The sequence below is a fragment of the Diplotaxodon limnothrissa genome, linkage group LG1, assembly GCF_057381915.1.
Source record: "Diplotaxodon limnothrissa isolate DT_005_m linkage group LG1, D_limnothrissa_male_GT1.1, whole genome shotgun sequence".
Taxonomy (NCBI): Eukaryota; Metazoa; Chordata; class Actinopteri; order Cichliformes; family Cichlidae; genus Diplotaxodon; species Diplotaxodon limnothrissa.
In genome coordinates this window covers 41,168,741-41,196,540 of record NC_140596.1, presented here as the reverse complement: position 1 = coordinate 41,196,540, position 27,800 = coordinate 41,168,741, and the positions used below count along the sequence as shown (strand labels likewise).

The window sequence follows — 27,800 nt, the reverse complement described above, 5'->3', positions numbered from 1 at the left end:
GAAAGAAGATGATAAAGCTGCTGCTTTGATCTCATTGCCTTTTTATATTTATTATGTCACTTCTTAAGGGCTACAACCTACTACCTGGCAGACCGCAGGTACGACATGCTGCCTGCTATTCTCAGCGCAGACCTTTGCTCACTGCTGGGAGGTGCTGACAGGTTAGTAGACTTCCCATCACACGTTTCATTTTCATATGCTTAAAATGCATGCTAGTTGTGTAACTGACACTTTCAAATTCAGGTATGCAATGAGCGTGCTTTGGGAGCTTGACGCAGAATCCCTTGAAGTCCAAGAGGTCTGGTATGGTCGTACACTCATCCGCTCCTCCTATCAGCTCCACTACGAGCTGGCTCAGGCGCTCCTCAACGGAGAACAGGTTGAGGTAGCGGAACTGGCCAACCTGGGTCCTCAGGAAAAGGGTTCTAAGCTAGCTCAACTCGCTGAGGCACTTGAGATGCTCACACATGTAGCCAGACATCTTCGGGCAAAGAGGGACAGAGGAGGAGCGCTGGAGCTGGAAGGAGTGGAGGTATGATTGGTTTCTTGTATCTTCATAGAGTATTTTGTGTGTTTTGGTAATGTGTGTACTTAACAGTAAGACTATATAAATAAAGACTGCAAACATTTAAGGTTCATGTTCTTAATTGAAAGCGTAAGCATGTTATAGCTGAGTGTCTAACCCTAACACATCGTCATTACTGACGTCTAACATACGACACAAAATGATTCAATGAATCTGAAGTGAATCAAACAAAGTAAAACGTGCACATAGCTTCAGTGGAGAGAAATCCATTCTGCACATTAAAAACTGGAACCACTATCTTTCTCGCACATTTCAGCTGCAGAAGATTCTCCCTTCTAAGCTTCTGTCTAAGTGAAAGTTTGACTTAACCTCTGTGTTTGGTCATTTTGTCAGATGACATCATGGTTAGAAAATTCAGTATCAGTCACCCCGAGACACTTCATGCAGCCGAGGGGAGGAAATCAGGTCAAAAGACACCTGTGGAAAAGGGCCAGGGATTAATGATAACTAATGATTAAATGGAGATTGGTCTATAAACATGTAGTCAGTGATAATGATGACAAAGAGGTGATGATGATGTTCGGCGTCATCATGAGAATCCCCCAGCTGCCACGGTCTATTGCAGCATAACTAAGGGAGGATTCAGGGTCACCTGGTCCAGCCCTAACTATATGCTTTAGCAAAAAGGAAAGTTTGAGGCCTAATCTTGAAAGTAGAGATAGTGTCTGTCTCCTGAATCCAAACTGGAAGCTGGTTCCACAGAAGAGGGGCCTGAAAACTGAAGGCTCTCCCTCCCATTCTACTTTTAAATACTCTAGGAACAACAAGTAGGCCTGCAGAGCGAGAGCGAAGTGCTCTAATAGGGTGATATGGTACTACAAGGTCATTAAGATAAGATGGGGCCTGATTATTTAAGACCTTGTATGTGAGGAGCAGGATTTTGAATTCTGGATTTAACAGGAAGCCAAAACAGGAGAAATCTGCTCTCTCTTTCTAGTCCCTGTCAGGACTCTTGCTGCAGCATTTTGGATCAGCTGAAGGCTTTTCAGGGAGTTTTTTGGACATCCTGATAATAATGAATTACAGTCGTCCAGCCTGGAAGTAATAAATGCATGAACTAGTTTTTCAGCGTCACTCTGAGACAGGATATTTCTAATTTTAGAGATGTTGCACAAATGGAAGAAAGCAGTCTTACATATTTGTTTAATATGTGCGTTGAAGGACATGTCCTGGTCAAACATGACTCCAAGGTTCCTCACAGCGTTACTGGAGGCCAAGGTAATGCCATCCAGAGTAAGAATCTGCTTAGATACCATATTTCTAACATGTTCAGGACTCAGTACAATAACTGAATGAATTTAGACGCAGGAGTCTTCCAGGTCTTTATGTTTAGTTTGGTTTTTTGCTGTGTTATTTACAGAATTACAGATGGATACCATATATTTCTTTTCATCGATAATAAATTATAGTACGGTCTAATAGAGACGTTATTTTTAAAATCAGGCGTCTAAGCAGAACACGTTCCTCAGCAGAAAACATTTTATCAGAAAGTCATTTCAGTGAGAATATTGGAATAAAGAAACCAAGCACTCCACTGTGAAACCACTGACAGTTTTCACATTAGATCACAGCCATTTATCTACAGCGGCTGGTCGGCCATCTGTTAAAACCTCATATGGACAATTCCTGTTGTTCTATAAGATGCTCTCTAATAGGATGTCTTGGATTTATTTATTATTCAGTTATTGCATTCCTGTTATGGCTGTACGCACACAGAATATTGATATGAAGTAAAAATGATTCTCTCGGGTTGCTTCTGGGATAGTGGAAAAACCAATATATTTCTAAAAGTGTGTTTAATGATTGAGCTGCCACCCAAAAATCAAGTTCTTGTCTTGACAAAGCTGGATTATTGACCGCTGGTGAAACATCTGTTGTCCTGAAGGATAAGGACAACAGATGTTTCATCTTGATCTATTATATAAAACGGCCAAAACTGTGTTCAAATCCAAACTTTCTGGCTTCTTTTGGTTCCTGCTGAAGTGCTTTGGGTCCCCTCAGTTCATCCTTAGTCTGAGAAAAGTTTTGTTCTCTCTTTAAGGCACATTTCCTTTGAGCTAACTTAAACTCTGATTGGCTGTCCACTATAAACAAAAAGCATGAACAGCAGATCGGTGGAGTTTCTGTGCCCATGAGCAGAGCTGTGTGCCTGTTAGGGATATGTGTTCTTACTGGTATGATAGAGAGCTGAACGTAGGAAAGACAGTAGACTGTTTTCAGGTTGAGATTCATTCACATTTGGTTCTCCGTGCAGCATTTGTTCCGGTGGAATGGTGCATGTTCAACTGAGTTAAAGTAAACTGTAGTAAAATGTGGCCCACTGATGCATTTTCATATTCTTTTTCATTGAAGTCACGTTAGAAGCATTTTCCCTTTTCAGGTGGGTGCCCAGCTGGATGAGGAGAGGAACATTACGGCCCTGGTCCCTCGTCAGCCCCTGGAGGTCCATGAGACCGTGGCAGAGTGCATGATTTACGCCAACCACTGGGTGGCCCGCAAGATCCAGGAAGCTTTCCCCAACCAGGCCCTTCTAAGGTGTCACCCACCACCACAACAGGAGCTATTCAACCAGCTGGTGGACACTGCAAAGGCCAAAGGTTTCACCATTGACACCAGGTAATGTTTTTGACTGTTCAGTATAGAAACTGAGGAAATGCATATTGTAGTCCAACGCACATCATGTTCAGACACACAAGTGTGTGAACCTGAAATGTTTGATAACACGGGGACACACTCAGGTGTCACATGAGCAGTCAGACAAGAAGAAGACATGTTCCTTCAGCTCAGGTTGAGGTTGAAGCCAAATATGCTTCCAAACCAAAGACTAGAACATATGATGAAGCATATCTTGCCTTTGGCTTCAGCTTCACAACAGCTGTCGTGGCAAGGTCGGTCTCCCCGACAGAATTAGTTTCCCCTGCGTCGGGAGCACACGCTGGGCTGTCCAAATCACGGACAAACAGGATCCCACATTCTTGATTTTCAGTTCACAAACACTTCTTATAACGACTAACTACTCCTGAAACTTTGGAGGTTTTAGCTCTTTACACAGTAAAGTTACAGGATAAATATAATTATCAGGCAAAATGTCCTTCGTTTGTTAAAATAATCCCGTCTGATACCACGAGAGGACAATAAATATTTCATTTTCTGTTGTAACCCTTAAACTGAATGGTAATGTAACGACACTCAGGTTTCACTTTTTTACAAAACTAAAACATCACTACTTCCACGTCTGACTGTTTGTAATGGAGGCGGCGTAACCTGGATCCACACTCCGTGCCCAGCGAACGCTCGCCACGCAGGGGGCACACATGCTGTCGGCGACGCCGACCTCGGCACAACGCTGATCCTGCCGCAGTTTGTTCCCCGGTTCAAATCCCGGACAAACAGGATCCCACAGCTGTTTATGCTTTTAAACCCGTTTTGCACAGAGAGCAGTGTTGAATATTCTCACACGGGAACAAAACAAACAACTCAAATAATTAAAGATGGTTTGTTTTTCTGTTTTTTAAAAGAGGCAGTGATTTATTTAATTACAACCTGTAATCTATTACAGTTAACTTTTATTTGTTTAACTGTTTACAAAAGGTCTGAGGATCTGAGGCGTGGAATGAACTGCAATGGAGTTTGAAAACAAAATATGAATGTGCGGTTGGAGGATTGGGGGGGGGGGGGGTTAAACCAACAGCAGAACCGGTCCCAGGACAAGAGACATGGTGATGCAAGTAGCTTTGTGTCACTGACTGCTGAGATGAGAGGCCTCACTCATCCCTGGTTTCTGGCTCTGTTCCTTCAGGTCCAACAAGGCTTTAGCTGCCTCACTGGACCGAGCTGTGGACCCACAGGACCCCTTGGTGAACAGGTTGTTCAGAATGATGGCCACCACTGCTATGTCACAGGCTCTGTACTTCTCCACTGGTGCTCATCCTCAAGACCAATACTACCATTATGGTACGATACCGCTGCACAGCTTTTATTGGCTGCACTAGAGTTTCAGTGTGACTGTGGGTCAGTCCATCCATCACACGTCTGCACACACTTGTCCAACGTCTGTTGTTTGTGAAGAATTATTCGACTGAGAACTAGAAAGAAGGCTAACGTGCTGATATTTGCTTCGTTGTCGTAGGTCTGGCTCTGGATCGCTACACACACTTTACCTCACCCATCCGTCGGTACGCAGACATTGTCGTGCACCGCCTTCTTACCGCGGCCCTGCACATGCAGAGGGGCGTTGTATCTGGTAAAGCACCAGCCAGTAACAAAGAAGTGGAGGAAATGGCTCACCATGTCAACAGCAAGAACAGGGTCAGGGGTGTTTTATTGTTTGTGTTTTTCAATGATTCACCTCTTACTCTATTAACAGAAGCTGTGCTGACGTCTGTGTTTCATTTGCAGGCAGCACAGGCAGCCCAAATGCGATCCACAGCACTGTTTCAGTGTCTGTTTTTCAGAGAACGAGACCCTCAGACAGACCCGTGCTGTGTGGCTGACGCTGTTGTCTACTCCATTCGAGACAACGGTGTCTTGGTGTTTATCCCAGAGTAAGAACCTTCAGTCCTGTGTTTTGTTCTGCAGTCTTCTTCTTTTCCTTTGTTTAATGGAGCTGTACAGCAGCTCACAGACGGCCAACCACTCGTGTATTTTTAATAGACGAATTCAAAGTTTATGACAATGAATGAATTTGTTGGAAGATGTAATTGCACGCTAATCAATGTATATTTAACAGTATACACGCTAGTTTTATTTTCTCTTAAAAAACCTCAAAATGAGTTTTAAATTGTATAAATTTACTAAACTAATTCCTTAAACATTTATTGTGAGCAGGGAAAATCGGCTAAAACCCCGAATCTTTTCTCTAGCAGGCTTTAAATAAGTTAATTGCATTGCTGAAGTTGAGTCTGTGGGGAGGGACGGTGCTTTGGAGCCAGCCTTGTGTTTGTGGCACTTCTACGTTAGCTTAGCTAACCTCTGGAGGTTGCTGCTTGTTTATTGCAAGGAAAGTGTAATTTAATAACATCAGTGTTCTCCATGCTTGTGGTGTTACAGGGATATGCAATATTAACAGTTTATTAAAATGTAACCTGTGGTCATTTTGAGAAGGCTGTAGAATCCATGTAATGATTAAAATCACAGGGCGCAAAGCAGGTTGAGTAATATCACTGAGTAAGTAAGGCTGCCTCTGACCACAGCCATGTTGTTCACAGGTATGGTGTGAGGGGGCCTGTGTATCTGAAGAACAAAGAGGGCCTGGTGGTGGTAGCGGGACAGGATGGCAGCTGTGATTGGCAGGGTGGCACTGTGCGAAAATACCCGGACCGCATTACCACCACCTCCAGCTGTGGCACCTCCACCTTCAAACTGTTTGACCACATCACCGTAAGTCACAGAAAACGCTAATCAATCATTTTAGAAGGTTTCCAGCAATGCAGCGCCTAAAGGCGACGATTCCAAATATATATGCATGAGTGTATATGAATCACAGGTTCATACGACTACTGGATCTTTTGTGGTCCAACATTAAGAGACGTTTTATGATCTTGTTGTGATAAAGTGTTGTGTGGTTGCTGCTTTGTTAGCTAATCTCAAGGTAACAAAACGTCAGTAAGATGAATGAGACGAAAATGATTCCTGAAAATAAATCATTTAAAGTTATTCAGTTTATTGTTTTTAAATATTATATGAAAACAAAAACATAAGTGTGGGGGGGGGGCTCTCCTCCAAGACAAGAAATGTAATGCTTCCAGTTTGTGGCGTTTCTACACAAACCTTTTTGTAAAGGGAGATAAAAAATGACAGTGGGCGGTAATTGTCGATTGTTTTCACATAAACGCCTTTAAACGCTGCACGGTCGCACTCTCTCTCTCGCACTCGATAAATGATCCATTGTTGCTCTGCACACGTTTGTTACCACAAACGTCGCATGCACTTATGTCATTGTCATGAGACACTCTTGCAAACAAACTCACGGTTTAGTAACACAGTAGAGCAGCGTGTTTACGGGACAGTAACAGTAATCTAATTACCTTTTTTGCAACAGTAATCCCTTACTTTACTCGTTACTTGAAAAAAGTAATCTAATTATGCGTTGCTGCCCATCACTGGCGTCAAGTTATATTAAGTTCAGGCATGTTACACACGATGATTGTGAGGAATAAGTGCATGTGATTTAAGCAAAAAGAGCAGGAAACATTACCCTAAGGTTAGCTAACAAAAAGAAACTGAAGTAACGGTGTGTTATTCTCACATCTTTGGCTTTAAGACATGAAAAAGTGACAGAGTACTGCTGCTTCCACTGTTATCAACATCTTTTCTTTCTTTCATGGACTTATCCTGGGGTCATAAATGCCAAAGGGCAAAGGCAATGCTAACAACATAGCTTACTGATGGATGATGATGGATGACACATGTGGCCAAAACAAGATAGAAAGAAACATTAGCCCAAACACAAGTTGTCCACCACAGCATTGACTGCTGTCAAGCTATGATCATATCAAACAAAGAGATGATGATGATATTCAACAAACAAATCAACAAAACAACAACCTCACTGTGACACTTGACCGAGGTCACAGTGTTAATGAATGTTTTTCTCCCCCTCTGCTCCAGTCTCCACGTCGTGTGAATGTTAGAAAGCACAGTAAAGAAAGTTCGTGTACGGATGGATGAACGTTTGTTACATTGGATACGTGTGTGTAACATACGTATCCAATTTATCCTATTTATGAACAAAATTGTGGCACAGTCGGAAACTTCTCCACTCTACACCACTGTCTACTTAGCTGTGACGCTGCGCACAGTGCTGAGAGGACTGCTGTTATATATTACGTCACAAACCTTAAGTGGGCCTGTCTTTGCATAGCATTCCATTAGACTATTTTCAGTAGGTGCCATTACTGTGTAGTGATCGAACTGAGGAATACTGTGACTTACGTTCTCTGCTCTCTTCAGGTTCGTATTTCTGTCCACTCTTCAACTTGCCACGCTGACCGTCTAAACCTCGAGGTCATCAGCAACAAGCCTCACCACAGTGCCAAGTCCCAGCAGCCCAGCCCTCAGGGCCGCAGTCAGCTGGTCAAAGAGGTGGTGCGTCAGAATGAAGAGGCGCTGGCTCAGGAGAAGACAGCCCGGCGCCCCAAACTCTCCAAAGAGGAAAGAGAGTTTCGTCAGAGCAAAACTCCCAGTCTGTACTCTATTCTGGAAGAAATCAGAGAGTTGGCTCTGATGGATCTGGAAAGGGCTTCACGCCTCCCGGCAACAACAGCATAGAAACGCTGTAGCCCAGCTTTACCTCCAAGCAGACACTTGTGAGAACTGCACGCTGTGCGCTAACAGAACGGTGATCATTGAAGATCACTCGTGCTGAGTCATCCAGGTCATTCTTGTAGCTCCAGATTGTGTGTGGACAAACCACACGAGTGTGTGAAGTCACAGGAAAGCAAACACAATATTAAGTAAAAACATGTCCCGCCATCTTTTTAGAAACCAGAGTCAAACCGAATCAGTGGATACGTTTTGTAAAAGTTAGTTTTTAAAATCACATCAAGTTAAACTTAGTTGTAAGGAGGATAGGGAACGTGTTAATGCCAGTGAAGTGTCAGCAGTTACTTTGACAAGACCTAGTACTCACTGCAAATGTGGTTCAATCCTGCAGGAAACTAGTCAACTGCAGCAGGTTAAAGAAGTCTGGTAACAAAAGGCTTTTCTCTCAGCACCAGTGATCTCGATATCTCACTGGTGGGATCAATGTCTTGTGTAAATTAAATGTCTTGTGTTATAGAACCATTTTTGGTGAGTTCACACATATTGTACTACCTGTGACCACTTCACACAAAACCCAGCACGAGTATTGTTCTGGAGATGATAAAACGTCCACTCGTCCATTTTCTTCTGCACGTCCTGGAATCTGTCCCAGCTGTCATAGGGTGAGAGGCAGGATACGCCCTGGACAGGTCACCGGACTGATAAAACTTCATGTCACTCATTAGCAGACTTTAAAATAAACCCGTAGAGTAATGAACACACCTGAGGTTGGTTGTATTGGAAGTGATGTATAAAACTAGGATGTATTTATCTTATAGTTTGTATATCAAGAGCCTGTATAGAAGACACCAACACCAAGGACATTTTTATTGTTTGAACTGGTAAATAATCAGAACCGTTTTTTGGTTTGTGGATTTTAAGATTGTTTTCTAGAACTACCAACAGAAATATGAACTGTACATAACTATTTCAATATGTGTGCAGTGGCCTGTAATTAAAAATGGTGTTTTCATTAGCGCAGATGGAGCCACTTCATCGTGTTGCGTTTCATGTCCCTGCAGTAGCTTAAGAAAGAACTGTTCATAATTGAACGAGCACTTAATGCTTGGAAGAGGGTGATGGTCAGTTGACAGCTCACATACTACACACACACAGAGGCCTTTTATAGAAACATGTTTGCAACCAAAATTCTGCCAATAGTGAAACTGGAGAAAGAAGATGCATCAGAGCAGGAACTGTGGATCAGTTCAAATATTTTTCTGTAACAGATACCAACACATGGTAAATACGTTTAGGATTTGGACTTTTAAAAATAAGAAAAACATTTATTTCCATTGATTATAAATGTCTTTGCTAACCCAAAGCTGACGTCACAGTAGGAACATGTGCTCAAGATATAAACCACCAGAAATGCACAACATTACTCGAATGAGCAGGCACGAACATTGGGAAACCTTTAAATCTGCTCACTGCCAAAGCTTTTCAGCAGAAACTGCTGCACGTGAACTTTAATCCCCCTCTACACAGTCGTTGCTGAGCTGTTGCTCAGGGCTGAGGCCGGTCTCAGCCTCAGCGGGCTCAGAGTCTTTGGGGGGAAGCGGGCTGGTTTGTTGCGTGGAGGTGTTGTTGGAAGGCTCGAGGTCAGGATCTTCTACAGTTTCATCTCCATCAGTAGAACCTTTGATGACATTTGGTGAGGATGCAGCTGGAGGTTTGTCTCCTAACATGTCAGCAGTCTGAGAGGCTGAAGGGCCTGAAAGGGTTGAGAATTAGAAACAGTGATGGTTTCAGTCAACACAGACACACTCAGTCTACTACGATTTATAAAAGACAGGCAAAGCTGAGATAATGAAAAATGAAACTGTAAACTGCAGGGTTCAAACTCATTTTTCAGGGTCAAATTTAAGCACTTTAAGCACTTTCAAGGTCCATTATCAAGCTTTTCCAGCACATTACCAAAAAAACAGATTGCATGTTCCACTTTGCATCACCTCAGTAAGACCATGTAAAAATTAAAACAAATCGTCTTAGGTTGACTTAAATGTTCTTTGTTCCTCTTTTGTTAAAACAGAGAAAAATGCACCACACAAAAATACTGAAAAAGGAAATGGTTGTCTTATATGCATATAGTGCACAAACTCAAAAAACTCATTTCTCTCAAAAATGCAGATGTGCAAATGTGAACAAATCAACTTGTTAGAGATGCTCATCTCCACTTGGAAAAAACAACCACACAAAAGAAGAAATCTGCACAAAAGAAGAAATCTGCACAAATGAACAAGTCTGCTCATCAGATATTGATGCTTCTTTCCTACGGGACACAACAACAGGAGACAGATGTTTACTTTAACTAGTTAAGCACCCACACCACCAAAAATGAAACACTAGTTAAGTGTCGGACTAACGATTAAAGCTTTCACTTGAGTGAAGTCACTAATATTACTGCTACTGCTAAGTAATGTTAGCCAAGTTTAAAGCACACTGCATAAATCACCATGCCATAACTAACTGCTGTGCTAGCACTGCCGTACTCTATCACACTCAGTGCATTTCAATCATTTCTCCAGCAAGTTTGATAGCTAGCAAAATAATAATCATAGTTTTAAACATTAGCCTGTGTTATGTACACATACTCGAAATTATTTACTGTCATGTGACTCAAGAGTACAAATTCCTTCAGTGTCGTTTTCCATCGAACACTCATTAAAACAGCACGAACCCTGAAACTGCTTATTAAAATAATATGTATGTAAATAATAGTATGTTGCATTATAAAAAATTAAGCTTTTGACTGCCCTCCAGAGTTCACGTTAACTTCAGATCTCTGGAAGCTACACTACCCGAACGATGTCAGCTGTTTAGTTTCTATACTGGACAGAAAAAAAAAAGGGGGGGGGGGGGGGGGGTGGATTGGCTCCTCTTAAGGAGGACTAATAACTAAAATGTGAAAGTTTAAAGTCGATGAGTAAATCATGCTCGGGTAATACAATGGAAACGGTCTCATATCACCATCTAGTGTTATAAACTGTAAACACATTTTTATGGGTGAAGGCTCATAATAGAGACCGATCAACAGGTCATTTTCTTTTCTATGGGTCTCATTTAAATCACATTACATCATTTCTGCGGTAAATGAGGACCCTGAAGAACGATTTAATGTCACTGTTAAAGATTTGTAGACAATAGATCGCAGACAGCTGGCTCCGCTTTAACTAAAGAGGAAGTAAAAACAGTTTGGATCACAAGTGTAAGGCAAAAACAAAAATACTACGCCTAATTGAAGCTGACATCAGACAGGCAGTAAAGAAATCAATGTTTTCTACATGCTTTGCCTCTTATTACCAAACTCCACACTAATGTGAGGAATCTCTGGTGGTTTGGACGAACTGTGCAATACGGGAACTCGTCACTCGACCTTCAGGGTTTCTGGTGGATATATACACTAGATCCACTTCACTATATTGTAAGGAGTATTCACTCACCACCCATCATCCAAATCATTGAATTCAGGTGATCCAGTAACTTCCACAGCTGTATAGAATCAAGCACCTAGGCATGCAGACTGGTGCTACTAAGTGGAAGTGTTTGGGAACGACAGCAACTCAGCCATCAAGTGGTGGATCACGTAAAATCCCAGAGTGGGGGTCAGTGGATACTGAGGCGCACAGAGGTTGCTAATTTTCTGTGGAGTCCATCGCTCCAAACTTCACGTGGTCTCCAGATTAGCTAAAGAACAGTGCACAGAGAGCTTCGTGGAATCCATTTCCATGGCCGAGCAGCTGTAGTCCAAGCCTTACATCACAGAGTGCAACGCAAAGCAATGGGACACAGCGGTGTAAAGCACGCCGCCACTGGACTCTAGAACAGGAGAGATGCAGTCTATGGAGCGACGGATCACAGTTCTCAATCTGGAAAACCGATAAACAAGTCAACTTAGCAGTTGCCAGGACAACAGAGCTCCAGGTTTGGTGGCAGGGGGATTTCGGTGCGGGGTTGTTTTTCAGAAGTTGGGCTCAGTCTCTTCGTTCCAGTGAAAGGAACTCTTAATGCTTCAGCATACAAAGACATTTTGGCTCCCGACTTTAAGGGAACAGTTTGGGGATGGCTTCTTCCTGTTCCAGCATGACTGGGCACCAGTGCACAAAGCAAGGTCCACAAAGACATGAACTCTGGCATGGGAGTCCTGACCAGAACACCACTGGGATGAATGAGAGCAGAGACTTGGAGCCAGGCCTTCAACATCAGTGTCTGACCTTACAAATGGTCATAAACTCCCATAAACACTCCCAGAAGAGTTGAAGCTGATATAGCTGCACAGGCGGACGTCGTGAATGGGATGTCACTCGAGTTCATATGAGTGTGGGGGCAGATGAGCAAACACTTTTGGCAATATACTGTACATTCAATGTTTTGCTTTTTGTATTTTCATATAAAGTTAATACACCAATGAAGCTAGATGATCCTTATGAACCTTCGCTGGATGTTTTGTAGCAGAATCATTAATTATTTCTGTTATATTGTGTCCCAGCTGTATGATACATTTTTGCCATTCTTACCAATTTGCTGCTGGCGTGCGAGCCTCTTTTCCAGGGCCCGCTGTCTGTTCAGCTCAATGCGTTTCTGCTGCTCTTCGGTCAGAGAGGGAGTAGGTGGGGGAGCGAGGGCTTCGGCAATCTGCCCTTGGGGAGCATTAATAAAACTCTCTCTGCTGAACAGATCAGGATCCCCAAATGTTTCCAGTTCACGTTGTACCTCTTCGTCACCAGCACCTGAACACAATTTCAAGCAGTGCTGATAATTAAGTCCTGTGGAATATGGCAAGTATTTCCTATGTGCACCTGCAGGTGTGAATCCACCGTAGGGCTGTTCGATACAACGATATATACAAAAACGTCTATTTCATTTTACGCTATCGTTTGTTTCGTGGTGTCGCAAAATAAACTGTTTACGGCAATATTTCTTCATGGTTCTGATGTCACTGTAGTAAAGTTCTCTTTCTCTTATATATAACCACACTACGGACGGACAAGCACCTGTTTTTATGCGTTGTCGTTAGCAACAACGACGGTAAAACCATCGCGTGTCCGCTTGTTTATGTTCCACATAAACCTTTCAGAATAAAGCTCAAGATCCTGTTGAGGCTTTTCAAAATAAACGGAATCACGTGAAAGAGCAGATTGTTTACGGATGAGAAGTAAAACAGAGCCGCCAGGTGCTAAAAAATAAACCTTAGACTCAAACGTTAGAGCAGGCTTTCCCCCGCAGCACGCCGTGTAATAAATACTCACAAAGAAAACGGCGGCCGTTACAACTTATATCTAAAAATGTATTGTTTCATGCATCAGTTAAAACACTCAACTCCAGCTACATGACGCGCAGCTGGAAACACTTCACGCAGGTCGAGATTCACAGAATTGACAGAAAATGTTACATTTCTGTGATTTATATCGTTATCGGACGATAGAATTCTTATATCGGGAGATGAGACTTTGGTCATATCGCACAGCCCTAGTCCACCGTATCCCCATCAGTAATGATTTTTCTTCTTACCATCTGTACTTGTAAAATCTTCATGTGTCAGGGGCATGTCCAGTCGTATTCGTTTAAGACATGTCTATAGAAGAATGAGTAAAAAATTACAAATTCTGAACATTAGGAATCCCACACGCTTGCAGGAAATATTCTACTGCTTCCTCTCACCTGCACTTCCTTTTTGCTGCCGAGCCTTTCCACTTTGTCAATAAAATCTTCAAATTGCAATTTGGGGTACAACCTGTGGGCCCAGTTCTCCATCTTCTGCATCAGCAGCCGCAGGTCTGCAGCCTAATGGGGCAAACATCAAAAACAGCGAGTAGTGATATGAAAGAGGGCTGTGTGTGATAGGACGCTTCTTCTTCCCACTAAAAAATGACTTCCAGTCATTGGAACAAAAGACATCTTAATTTGGTAAACCAACCTCTGGTTCCCCTCACTCATTTTTGACCACGACAGAAAGGGCAACTTTTGACCTTTTAGTCTCAAACCAAATTTAGGACATCTAATTAAAAGCTGACAGGCCAAACAGATTTAGCTCAAAAACCAATGTTCATTCACATCTGGTAATTGGTGGGACAGATGTTATCATATCCTACCTCGTGTCCTTTGCCTTTGAACTGGATATTGTCAAAGAGAGTGCCCAGAGCTGGAAGCCCTCGATCTGATATCAGCCTGGGAAAAAATATTAAGACTAAGTTAAACCATTAATGGATTACAAGCAGGGTTAGCAGCACATCCAGGCGTATTTGGCTTATCCAATTCAGGATCGTGGATGGCTGAAGCCTATCCCAGCAGCCAGGTCGCCAGCCTGTCACAGGGCCAACACAGACAGACCCTCTGAATGGAAATGTCAGTGCCTTCAGATGTACCATGTTCAGAAGGCAGTAGCTTGTTGGGGGGGGGGTAGGGTGTTTGGTTTTCAGGGTGCCCACAACCTTTCTTTTCCCACCTGTTTGTACATAAGGCAGTATAATGAGAAATAGTCAAATTTCTCCATCTAAAAAATAAAAATAAAAAATTGCTATATCTATCTATCTATCTATATATATATATAGCAAAGTTGCAATTAATTTGAATATTTTATCAAATGAAAATCTATGTTTTTCTTTAGTACAGCTTGCAAGTTTTATCCTAAGTATAATCGACGTTCTTACTTAAAAGCTTATTTAACATCCTTTGATTTAGTATAACTTAGTTCTGTCCAGGAACATTGTGAACAGAACAGTAACAGAGGAGTGCCACTGGGACACCCACTGGGAGACTACTGGGAACGAGCCTGACTTATGGTTGGCAATACTAACCAGGTTCACACTATAGGTGTACAGAGACTGGAAACATCTTTCTCACACACATCCAGGGATGTCTCCAACGCTCTGACAATTTTCAGTCTGGGAATTTTGCCCATCCAAATGATGAAAACAACAATGGTATTAGAGTCTTTCTTCTTTAAATGACTGGCAGAGTGAAGCTGCACCATCATCACACAGATGCAGTCATTTGTACCCGCCGCTAAAGCGTAAGAAGACGCTGCAGTACTCTGCGAAACGACAGGTGTCGCCACTCAGATAATATCACATCACTTTTTTTGTGCAAAGTTCTTTCCACAAACTTACGTTTTCAAACATTTGCAACAACTCTGTGTGTCAGTGTGTCTCTGAGCCTCTGTGCACGATTATTAGTGAAACGGTGATAAAAACCAGTGCAGTCACAGACTCGTGTTCAACCTGGCTGCAACACTGACAGTCTGCACACGTCAATCAATGATTTTGGCCTCCTTGTGTCCCAGCTCACACAAGATGACATCAAATTCCTATTTAAATGCGCATTTTAATGCATTTCAACCCTCTGTCGTGATATAAATGCCTTTGCTACCTGTGGGAGTCCAGCTTGGGTTGGGGTCTCTTCACGCCTCTCCTTTTAGCAGTAGGGACATCAGCCAGCTGTGATACCTCACCTTCATCTCCTGCATTGAAAACACATGACAACAGGATGTGTTTCTAACTCATTCTGTTGGCAGCGTGGCAAACTTCAAGCTTATCTTTAAATCCAGACAAATTATAGACTGGAGGTTACAGAAGAAATGTGCTGGTTTGAACAGTATCTGATAGGTTTCATTTGCTCACGCAAACAAAAACATGTGTGTTGTTATTGTTAGAAACATCCAGTCTCAGAGAGATGCTGAAAAACCAGTTCATGCATTTGTTAATTCTAGGCTGAACTAACAAATTCATTATTATCAAGCTGTTCCAAAAAGCTTTGTGGAAGGACTATGAGAGGTTGTATTTCTCCCACATTAGCCTTTTTTCCTGAATCTTATTTTTCTATGATTCTTCATTAAACCATGAATTTAAAATACAAAGTTCTGAATCATCACATCTTAAAGACCTCATAGTAATCCTGTAAGAGCACAGCAGCATCTACCATCTGCAAAAGGGTCTCCTTCCTCCTGGCCTCCCCGGCCTGGGGAGTGTGGTGGTGGGAGTGGGGGGAAAGCTTCATCCTCTATGCCGTCATAGTCAGGAATGTCCTGCGGGCTATTTTCCTGTGGGTCAACCATGGTGAGTCGGTCCTGGAGACAAAGTAAAAGACGTGTGAGCCCCAGTCGTCAACAGCATCAGCATTAAGTTACATGAATTTAACTGCAAGTTGAAAAAATGACATTTATTTCTGTAAGAGTAATTCTTTACTGTGTTACAACATCAACATGAAAACCTAAAAAACTGGCATTTACTTTTTTCTTTTTTTACATCAACAGGAGGAGCTGTACAGACACTCATCCCACCTGGAATTATACCCCAAATTCAGAAATGTACTATTATGATACATTAATGGTCCATTATGTTTGTTTCACAGTTATATACATAATACAATTTATAGATTTGTATATATTTACATTCTATCAGGGATGAACTGGTTGTGAACCTTTGGGCTGATAATGACATTTAAAAGTTACAATTTGGATGAATTATTACTGCGATACTTCTTTTGGACTCTGTAGTACCACAGAAATATCATTAAAGTAACAGGTTTGTTTTAAAGTCTTTCAGCTGTTCCGTAAGCATCATCGTCATCATCATTTATATAGCACTTTAAAAACACACCTGGCAGACCGAAGTGCTGCACAATACAAATGTAGTAATAAAATAGCAAAAAACAAACATAGCAATAAAGTAAACTCTTGAGCCAAAATGATGTGACACAACTAGGGCTGCCACAAACGATTATTTTGATAGTCGACTAGTCACCGATTATTTATGCGATTAGTCGACTAATCAGATCATCATCCACTGGACGTAAAACTACAGCTTATTGCACCATGCAGCATCTGCTCTTATATAACTATCATTAGCTTACAGCTTTAAGCTTTTAAGGTGCTAACTAAAAATAAAGACAAGATGATAGTTTATTCAATTTTAATGAAATTTGCAGATTGTTTCGGTAAAGTTTAATAAACTCCTTGCTATCTAAAATATAACAGGACAACGGAGTATATTCTCCAGCATCTCACACTTCTGATAATCAGCTGTCTGCTTGACGTTTATTCAGCTGTGTAAAAACTATAACTTTAATCTCAGACAAACCGATTTACTCAGGAACAAATAAAATACTAAAAAAAAAAAAAAAAAAAAAAAAAAAAAAGCCAAACAATAACATTTTAAGTTATCTAAGTGACTCATATATATTTAACCTGAGTAGCGAAAGACGGCGGTGGGTTTGAAAACGATTTGCCGGGAGTCCGGTGTTCTCACCGTGCTAGTGACCTAGCCCCCGGCTAGCTATCGAGCTAGTGGGGAACAGACGTCTCCAAAAACGTCAGAGCACTTTTGAAAATATGTGGTGTCCTGATAAACTGAGCAGATATTTGAGGTTTACACAGCTACATTCTCGGCTGAAAATATGTTAAACGTTTATTTTGTGACCCAGAAAGAATAATAAGAGTAATATTAAAACTAACTAGCTGCCGCCATTGTTGGAAACTGAGCTGGGCCGCGCTATGAATTCTGGGACACAGCTGCTTCTTCTTCTTCTTCGGGGTTTAACGGCAGCTGGCATCCTTGTACATGCAGTGCTGCCATCTTCTGTTTCAGTCCGTTATTACACTCTTAAATCCTGCTACTTATTCCTGCGTCTTTTGGGATCTTACAAAGCTTCAAACGACGCGTCGACTATTAAATCAGTCGTCGACGATTTTGATAGTCGACGTAATCGTGACTAGTCGACAAATCGTGGCAGCCCTAGACACAACACAGACACAAAAGGAAATCTTCTACATTGTTTTGCTGTTCACACAAGTTCTAATGCTACCCTTTGTTTCTGGAAGGAGACGATTTTCTGTCCAGTATTAAAGTTCAAAGAACAGGGTATCCGTCTCCAGTGGGCTGCTAAACAAGTTTACCAGAAAAATCAGACCCACGGTCATGTTGTGTCACTTTGAGTGATTAGTCAGCAGCAATAACAGGGAATGACAAACTGACAGACTTTGGATATAAAACAAACAATTTAAACATTTAGAAGTTAAACATCTTCTCGGATTCCTTTTGCTGCACATGTCTATGTATGTATTTGCTGTACAGTGTCATTTGTTTGGAACATTAATCTTGATGTATACATAAACATTTGATTTAAAAAACGTGTTTAAAAATGAACACTGACACAATTAAACACAACACTGGTGCACGGTGACTGCAAACAGAAGCAGCTGCTTGTATCCTCCTGTGGATACAAACCAGCAAGAACTCATCAGATCTCTGTCACTTACCATTAATGAAGTTTGGCTTTTATTAATAAACAGAGAGCACGGATATCGGGCAGGTATCACTTCGTCTGGGCCCTTAATGGGGTCGTCCGTGAAGCGGACACGTCAGTAGCTCGCAGGCGCAGCCACAGGAAGGTGGCAAACTAAACCGGCTGCTGATCGGACCCAAACCGCTCGGCTCTGCAGGATTTCACGGTCAGAGCCGCAGCAGCAGGACACCATGATGTTAGCGGCTACAGTTTAGACAGAACCAAACTGAGAGACTTTGGGTAAGCTATGAATAATGTAAGCTAACTGCTGTCAGATGAAGGAGCTCTAAAGTGTGACAAGAACATGACACAGCAGCTCTGTTTAAAATGAAAGGAAACGTTATTGTCATACCTGTTATGAGCAGTCGACAGAGAAACACGACAACTTTCAGCTTCAGCCGCTGAGATGCGCCTTTTTTCCCTCCACAGGAACGAATGAACGCCTCCTTCCTCGTGGTTATTAGCGCTCAGCAAACAGCAACATGGTGCATTAGCGCCACCAAATGGACAAGTCAAATTCTGTCAAACAATTTCGCCTGAAAAATGAAATATGGCCTGATAGCTTTCACCCAGGGGCGATTCTAGGATCAGAGCTTTGGGGGTGCTGAGCACCCAGAGAGCTGCCCAACCAGGCAAGATCAACTTTACTCATCACGATGAGACGTCTTCCCCGTCTCGTCAGTCCCTGCATCCCTACATGTCACCAGTCGTCCTCTGTCTGTCTCCTCGGTGCATTTAAACCCCTGTACCTCGCTGTCCTCATCGTCTGTTGTCCTCGCCCCATGTCTGTGCAAGTCTGCAAATTTCTTTATTAAATCACAAGATTCTTAACTTCATCAAGTCTCTCTGTGCCTGGGTCCTCGTCATGATACATGACATCACTGTTTTGCAACTTTGCCTATGGTACAATGGATGAAAAGATCTTTACTGCAGATACTACTATGGCTCTGTAGATTTTTTTACATTTTATTTTCACCTATGTCGCCTCACCTTGACTGGCACATCTGTCTATCACTTTTTGGTAGTCAACTCTCTCAAGCAGTTAAACGGTTTCTGTTGTGCCTGTCACTGCTCCCTGTCTGTTTGCTTACCTGGTTCTTCCTGACCTTGTACTTTCTCCTCACGTTCCCCTCTTTCCTCTGTCCCTCTTTGGACTGACAATCATACACAAATAGATTATATTCAATTAGATGAACAAATTACATTAATATGAAAAAAAAATACTGTTAAGATCACTAATAAAAAGTCCTCTCTCAGTGCGTTTTCACCACAAGGCAAATAACCAAACCACGTGTTCATCTAATAAAAGATGTACATTTGTCCGCAGGCTACGGACAATTTTAAGTTTTACATTTTAAATATGCTATATAAAATTCAACGGGAGCAACAGGACGGTCAAATGTCACTGATTCTACTACAGAGTAGGACGGGTTGTAGGGTTGCAAACATCGTGAGAAAACAGTTTCAACACTGCAGGGGCGCACCTTGGACCAAGGGCAGGACACCTGCTATGAAAGGATGCTGAGAACCACAGGTGAGGCCAAATCAAAAGAGGAAAAATCCGTGGAAAGCAAGTCCACAGACACGTCGCAGCAGGATAACAGGCACCTTTATGATACGTAGCTGCACAAAGTAATATGGAGGTCACAGACATAGCGGGCTGGGAAAACATGGAATAAAACACGAGGAGGAGAAACGAGGCATGGGGACTGGCAGATACACAGAGGGGACACACAGGGGGTGAAGTCACGAGGGGAAATCAAATAAGCAACATCTTAACAGAACAACCGAGGGACCCTAAAACTGACATCAAACAACAACAATACAAGACACACAAAAAACCAGGTAGAAGTCCCGGGACCATGACATGCAGCTGGTTACATATGGTTAAAATGATTCAAATGCAGTAAGTGTGCACGTTTCTCATATCAATATAGTCCATAGCTTGATTACTGTCTGTAGCCCACATGATTAAACTATTTACTTACACAAAACATGTGAGTTTAGATTCTATCTACTGTATAGTAAATAAATATGTAGCCCAACAAGTATAAAATCCAGAAAGCTACACAACATGGGGCGGTTCATTTACAAACACAGGTCTAACTTGAGTTTCACACCGTTTTTATTAGAAAACAATCAAATTGTTAAATGCTTAAAGTACACAAAATGTCAGAAATCTGCACCGTCATGAACACAAATTTAAAGCTAATTTTTCGTGATTTGTTGATTAACCCTCCGAGGTCTAAATCCCACGTTGTGCACATCAACATCACAGATTTGTACAAATAAAGTTTATAACAAAGACCTGTTCAATATTAAGCTCTGGAAACAGCTTGTTGTTTTGTTGCCATAGCGATGCCTCCAGGGAAAAATTAGGGAGCAGAGCAAGAATGAGAGCATATTAGTGGATATATGCTTGATAACTTTGCCTAACAACCATAAAGAAATGTTTTATATTTTGTGTGTGTGTCCTCATTATTGAGCTTTAATCCTGCATGAAGGCCGAGATGAATCTCTTAGAGTAGAACTTTACAGGAACTATCAGAATAAATGAAAATAATAACACTTTGACTGCTTTAGTCTTTTAGATTCACTTCTGTCTGTTTTGTTTTGTCTCCATTTAAAAGATATCAAACTCGGAGCAAATGTAAAAAGAATCTCTGCACATTCCACAGTCTTTGCTGCTAAAGTGACATCACAGCATTTAAGCATGTTTTGAATGAAAACATCAGCATATGAACACAAAACTGAAGAGACACTGCAACCGTATGAAAGCAGACCACTATTTAGTGACATTTCGACGTTTCCCTGAGGATTAACTGCTCTGTAATTCACCAAGAACTCAAGTAAGCTCAAATTTCACTTTATAAACTTAAGAGCATTTACTTAAATATATAAATGCCTGATTTTCCTGCCTGCCAGGACAGTATTTATGTACTTTACATTGTGCAAGACTAGACTATATTTTCCATCATAGAGAGGATGATGTGGATCTATTATTCAGGAAAACAAATGTACATAAATGAGAAAATGTTCTTAATCATATCTCAGAGTGACAGAAGCTCTTTTTAACACGATTATTTCTGAGACTATTTTGTTCATTTAGGAAAATAGAGAAGACTTAAGTCTTGTTCTCAAACAAACTATTAGAATTTCTGAGAACCTGAGGCTGCGTCCACATTTCTGAAAGCGCAGCTTTGTCTCTGCATTTGGGCCTTTCTTCCACACCTAAACAGCAGATTGAGTCACTGAAAGGTGAGATTTTTAAAAACGACGTTTTTGTGTTTAGGTGTGGACGAGGAAAACGGACATTTACTCAGGTAATGTCAAAAGTGTGCGCCGCTGTTGACGCTGTGGCCACGTTAGTGTTTACATGAGATCAGTTTCTACAATGGCAGCTGTAGACAACATACTGTGTCTGTTCATCTTAGTATCTGCAGTTTTGACACACTTACATATACACACACAGTTACTGTGCCTCCATTTAGAAACACAGAGGCATCAGACGTGGCTTCTACATTCAACACAGACGCTCTCCCAACCCAAATCCTGACGTCGGTTTGGAATAAATGTCATTTTAAAAAAATGACATTTATGTATGCTGTAAGATTTGGCGTGTTCTTGACAGCGTTTCACTTTGTTTTTAGCGTTTAGATGTGGAAGGAGATGTTTTTTCAAAACTGCACATGTGGACTGGATTTCTTTTAAACGAAAAAGGAAAACGTGCGTTTTCAAACATAGGCGTGTACGTTCGGACGCAGCCTAAAGTCATCACAAAAAAAGCAAATTCTCTGAACATTCTTAGTTGAGGTTTACTGATCATTGTTGTTTTGTGTTCCTTGTAGTCAAAATGAGTGCAAGTGGAGACGGACCACAAAATAACCAAAACGGTAAGCACATGTGCTCAGTCTAGAAATTGATGAAAAACTGATTTTCAGCAGATAGTTATGGATGTTAATTAAAAGATTTAATGATCTTGCAGGCCAACAGGTTAACCCACAAAGGTTTGCAAATGGAGATCAGCAACCTGCTAATGAACCAGTTAATGGAGGCTTCGTGAACAATCTGTATCTCGCTCTCCGTGATATTCGTTGGTTTCTGCATGAGCTAATAGCTTCAGCACTGGGACAATATGATGACTTCTACGGTAGCGATGACGATGACGACAATGTCAACGCTCAAAATATTAATGTGAGGGACAATAATGCCAATGCTGACAACAATGAACAGCACCAGGATCGTAATGCTGTGGTTGTTGGTGGCATTGAAAATGAGGAGGCATTTGAAGACGGTGTAGATGTTCACCAGTACATCCCAGAAGAGGACCCTCAGCCAGGTGTTTCCAGGAGGAGGTCTAGAGAGCTGGATGAAGAAGATGTGGAACCAAACAAAAGAATCAGATGGAGCGATGATGACTCTGACTTCTTCTCTGCCTCTGACACTGATAGCGAGGGCTGTCCTCATGTTGGTAATATTGCCGATGAGGACATCAATCAGCAGGTAACAGAAGAAGCACCGCAGCCTGGTGGATCCACGAAAAGGTCCAGAGACGAAGATGTTGACGAAGAAGGTCGTAATAGCAAAAAATCCAGGCTTGCACACTCTGATTCGGGGACCAGCTCAACTGTGTGCGACCACTCTGAGAGCAGCAGTGATGGACTTTTTGAAGATGCGCACGAAGAGCTTGACAACCATGAAGCTGGAGGCTCGAGGAAGCGTTCCCGAGAGGACTTTGAGGAAGAAGAGGAATACTTGCCGGCATGCAAATTTCAGAGGTGTTCAAATGAGTCCAGCAGCAGCAGTGATGAAGACTAACACTATTTCGACGGGTTTCTTCAGTATCCTTTTAGTAGGCTGATGGCCTACTCAGGTGACCCTGAATCCTCCATGCTTCAATAAGCTGGGCAAACACTGTGCGATTTCTTTCAGTCGCGTTATTCAGCTCCTGCTCAAACTGTACGCTTGACTCGCAGGGGTGAGAAGTTTGTGCCTCCATCGCTTGTGTCCCGGTCACACGCCGCACCGCTGTTCTACTCCGTCTCTTCGCTCTCATTTCTGCGTTTGCGCGTGCGCGGTGTGAGACGCTGTGGTGACACCCTCAGGACGACCCACAGGATTTCAAACAGGTTTGATTTTCTTACGATTTCTTACGACCAGCTCCCGATCATCAATCGGGAGCTGGTCGTGAGGTTTTAATCGCTTCTCGTTACCCCGTTACCCTCGTTATGTAGACGATGCACGACACACGATCAAGGCCAAACTCGGGACGACCTCCAAAACGGTCGCACGACTGAAAAATCGGCTCAAAATGGGCCAAAAATCGCACAGTGTATGCCCAGCATTAGGCTGCTGGGGGATTCCCATGATGCACTGGGTGCTTCTTCTTCACCCACTATGTTTAATAGACCTCTCTGCACTGAATGGTACTTGTTATTAACCTCTGGTTCTCTTCCACAGCATGTCTTTATCCTGTTTTCCTTGCCCCTCCCCAACCGGTCGCAGCAGATGGCCGCCCCTCCCTGAGCCTGGTTCTGCCGGAGGTTTCTTCCTGTTAAAAGGGAGTTTTTCCTTCCCACTGTCGCCAAAGTGCTTGCTCATGGGGGGTCATATGATTGTTGGGGCTTTCTTTGTAAGTATACCTTACAATATAAAGCGCCTTGAAGTGACTGTTGCTGTCATTTGGCGCTCTATAAATAAAATTGTAAAGCGCTTTGAGGGGTCCCGAAAAGTGCTATAAATGCATCATTATTATTATTATTATTAAAATTGAATTAAAAATTGAATAGATGTCACTGTGATGATTTCTTGCCTCCATAGAAAGCTTAGACCCAAATGCAGATTCAATGCACAGGGTTAAACTATTTATGAGACTTTGTTTAAAGAGAGGGAATGGAGAACGTGGCTCGAGCTAGGAGTGTCAGCAGAGAGCAGGAACCAGAGGAAAAGCTATCGAGAGACTGAACACCTGGCTCCTGATGGGAACAATCCAACGGGAATTCTGCAACAGAGGGAGAAGAAGTTGCTGGACGGGTAAGGGAGTTTGAGGGTAGGATGAGTATGTTGGCAGAGGAGACCTAAACACAGGGAAAACAAGGGGGAACACAGGGAAGCAGCATGCCAGAACTGGAGCAGAGGGGAAGCCTAGTTACCACTGGAGATGGCAGAACAAACTGGCGAGGAGTAGCAGGCAGCGCTGGTTTAAGAAGCCCTCCTGCTGATTGTTTGCAGATGAGGCCCAGGTGAGATGCTGGAAACTCCACCTCTGAAGTGTGGACACAGTATCCCGATTCCAAGTGGAAAAGCCCCTCAGACACTTCCATGGTGCATGACAAGAAGGATGAGGAAGCATTCATGGTCCATCCATCCGTCCGTCAGCGTAATGCCTAAAAGTTTATTCAGATGTAAATATATTACATTTTTAAATAAAGATCGTCACTGTTTTTAATGACGCTGCATTTCATTCATGTGTCTCTATTGGACAGTGTTGTAGAAGTCACAGAAGACAGGAATCAGTTCCAGCTTGGCCTGACGTTTGATCACTAGTGATGTGCGATACCACTGATTTCCTTTCCGATACCAAGTAAAATTCAGGGTGGTATCGATGATGCTGATCCGATACTTTGTACAAAAACTTTACTCTTTTATTGTATCTCAAATTATAGCGTCATAATCATTACAGGACATCAGATTACTTGTTCTTATCACGTAATAATGCAGAGTTCATCATATAGAAATACAAACCTGAAGTTGTGCACTATGTGAACACCTTGCCTGCCTGCAGCACTAAAGGACTCCGTGAGAGACGTCTGTCTCACCCTAGCAGCACCCGTCCTTCTCCTCCTCTTCAGTTCGCCTCAACGTAAGCTCGTCATATTCTGTGATATGATTTACTCTGAGGTGTTTGACGAGGTTAGTGGTGTTGCCACAACACCTCACTTTCTTGCCACATGTATCGCAAACCACGTCTCGGCTGTTTGTGGATGTAAAATACGTGCGCACATGACTCCAGTTACGCTCAGCCATTGTTGTGAGTGCGCGCGCCACAGGCTGCCACACATTTATACAGCCGTGTTTCACACATGACTATAAAAGGCGGAAGAGGGAGTAGTTCTTTCCAATGTAGACAATCTGAATGATAGTTTCTTTCCACTGTGTTCCTGTTAATGAAAAACTACAATTTCACCCAAAATGATTAAAATATCAATATTTTAATGTGGAAACCTTCTGTTTCCACATCTGGACTTTCTGTTGCTGCCCACGCAGGTGAAACTTTCTTTGAAGTGGCTTATTGAAGTTGTAATTGATAATCAATTCCCACACAATGTGAGAATCCAATCAATTTGTTTATCAGGGGAAAGGTGTAATTTTTTTAGGACACTGGAGCCTAACATTAACTGGTTTAAAATTAGCTTATTTCCATAAGAAGAAAAACATACTGAGAAAGAGATCACCAAAATATACATGTACAAATGTGAAATGGTCAAATGTAGTGTGAAAGAGCTATTTGACATCTTTAAATTCAAAGTAATGTATAAATCCACTTACATAAAACATGAAAAGGCGCAGCAGCGATGCCCATCTCAGCCAGTGTATGATGGTGGGGCAAGATGGCAGCTTCCACAACATGACGCCAGCTCCTATGTATTTTTAGTAGATAAATGATACGTTTATGTATCAATTTGTTGGAAGATGTAATTACACCTTAATTATGTAATTAGAAGCAAAAATGATTTTTTTTTAATCAAATCACCTCAAAAAATTACTGTACTTACTTTCTAAATCATTCTTTACCTCTAAAAGGGGCGGCTGTGGCTCAGGAGGTGGAGCAGGTCATCTACTAATCAGATGGTTTTTGGGTCGATCCCTGGCTGCTCCAGACTGCATGCTAACTGTCCTTGGGCAAGACATTAACCCCAAGTCACTCTCTGATGCATTCATCAGAGTATGAATGTGTGTGAATGTTAGATAGAAAGCACAGAAAAAGGGCTTCTATGAACAGGTGTGAATGAGGCAACCTGTATAGAGCGCTTTGAATGTTCAGGTAGAGTAGAAAAGCACTGTAAAAATGTCTGTGTTGATTTCTTTTGGACCTCAAACATTACTCACCTTGTTGCAGGTTTCTTTATTAATGCTGAAAACCCAGAATGGAAACTGACCTTACTGCTTCCTTCCTTTCCAAACTATTGCGGCTCCTCCAACCAACGGCCGCGGCAGGCTAAACATGAGGACACAGATGACGCGCAACAGTAAACACATGAGATACACCTCTGTACTATTTGCTACTTTTATTCCACATACAAGTGTCCACTATACAAATCGGCACACGGGCTCAAACCATTAAACAAATGCACAGACTGCACAAATAACTGCACCATTTACTATGCCAAATTTCAACATTGGCCTATTGCATAACTTAGTGAATAAGTATACATAAACCATCAAGTTGCAGTCAAAAAGTGCATCAAAATGATTCAAGCTGCGCTCAAGCTGCAGTCAACAGAAGGTTTTGCCTCATGCTCACCCTACCTTTCTGCTCATTAACATCAGGTGCCGTGAACAGGTGAGTGCAACCACATTTATCACCTAACACACCCATGAGTCACGCCCCACACCCGTGTACCAATACAGTGAGTGCATTTAAACTATTCTGCCCTCACTAGGGTGTGAAGCTGGTTTCTAGCTTGGCAGATAGCTAACAGGTCCACAATAAACATCCAGGAGTCAGCGGATACGTTTTAGATGTTTACTGTTGAAGCACTGTAAAACTGGTACAGAAACAAAAATAAAATTGCATTTTCTTTATAACATCAAACATTAAGCCATGCACTACAATGTATATAACACATAAACACAAACTTATCCAAACCCTTTCACTGGTTATTAGGCCCACGCATTTAGCGATTAGCTTAATGCTAACATTACATGGGAAATCCCATAGACGGGCTAACGTGTTAGCATCGCAGCCGTTTTTCCTCACAAAAGAAAGTTTTCCACACAAACCTCTAAACTGCTACACAAAACTATCGCGGGAAAGCTTACAAAACAGATAGCAACTACTTACAGGCATGTGCTCTCTCAGGCTCAGCAAGAAAAAGTGAACAAAAAGTGGAACAGACAACAGTTTGGCTATCCGGTTGTTCAGTCTGACGTCACTAGCCGTGTCTGGGCCTAAACTCCGCTGCAGGTCCACATATCAAACGATCACTATGGCATTACTGAGAGTTGAAAAACTGTCTAAAGTCTTTCATCTTTAATAAAATGATCAGCGTTCTGCTCTACCAGGTGTAACAATTGAGTTTAGCATCCAGGCATCCATGAAAACGGAATTTATGACATTTAACGGAGTTAGAAGTTAGCAGGGAGTTAGCTCGCTAGCTTCTATCTAAATACAATATAGCATGTCCTGACTGCGGGGTTTGGAAACAAATTAAAACGTACAGCTCTGTTATCACTTATCAGAAAATGTTTGGCCCAATTAATTTTGAAAGTGTTATTTAAAGTAGAAAAGTCTAAGACGTTAAGCCCACCTGATTCGTACTTATTCATCACAACAGTTTTTCTAATATAATGCGTACGGTTTTTCCATATAAAATTAAAGAGCATACGGTCAATATCTTTACTAATTTTC

General features: G+C 42.0%; 3 protein-coding genes across 3 annotated transcripts in view; 2 read left to right on the top strand and 1 right to left on the bottom strand.

Moving 5' to 3' along the window:
- dis3l (DIS3 like exosome 3'-5' exoribonuclease) overlaps positions 1-8,280 on the top strand; it is a 29,400-nt gene extending 21,120 nt beyond the window's left edge. Inside the window, exons 11-18 of the mRNA XM_085358710.1 lie at positions 69-161; positions 244-532; positions 2,967-3,202; positions 4,386-4,540; positions 4,716-4,894; positions 4,985-5,130; positions 5,794-5,965; positions 7,538-8,280. Of these exons, the coding sequence (XP_085214836.1) occupies positions 69-161; positions 244-532; positions 2,967-3,202; positions 4,386-4,540; positions 4,716-4,894; positions 4,985-5,130; positions 5,794-5,965; positions 7,538-7,855 (1,588 nt within the window). The 3' untranslated portion in view covers positions 7,856-8,280. The remainder of the gene's footprint in view (positions 1-68; positions 162-243; positions 533-2,966; positions 3,203-4,385; positions 4,541-4,715; positions 4,895-4,984; positions 5,131-5,793; positions 5,966-7,537) is intronic.
- Positions 8,281-9,257: 977 nt separating this feature from the next.
- Positions 9,258-17,223, bottom strand: LOC146640225 (TIMELESS-interacting protein-like). Its single transcript, XM_085358698.1, has 8 exons — positions 17,134-17,223; positions 15,806-15,953; positions 15,257-15,347; positions 13,981-14,056; positions 13,550-13,672; positions 13,400-13,463; positions 12,406-12,618; positions 9,258-9,602 (listed from the first exon to the last, which is right to left on the bottom strand). Exons 2-8 carry the CDS (start codon positions 15,939-15,941, stop codon positions 9,358-9,360), a joined length of 948 nt encoding a protein of 315 aa, XP_085214824.1. The 5' UTR covers positions 15,942-15,953; positions 17,134-17,223; the 3' UTR covers positions 9,258-9,357.
- A 4,799-nt stretch (positions 17,224-22,022) lies between these two features.
- On the top strand, positions 22,023-22,987 carry LOC146640224 (uncharacterized). Its single transcript, XM_085358687.1, has 2 exons — positions 22,023-22,062; positions 22,155-22,987. The coding sequence occupies exons 1-2, from the start codon at positions 22,023-22,025 to the stop codon at positions 22,985-22,987; spliced, it is 873 nt and encodes a 290-aa protein (XP_085214813.1).
- Positions 22,988-27,800: the final 4,813 nt, after the last annotated feature.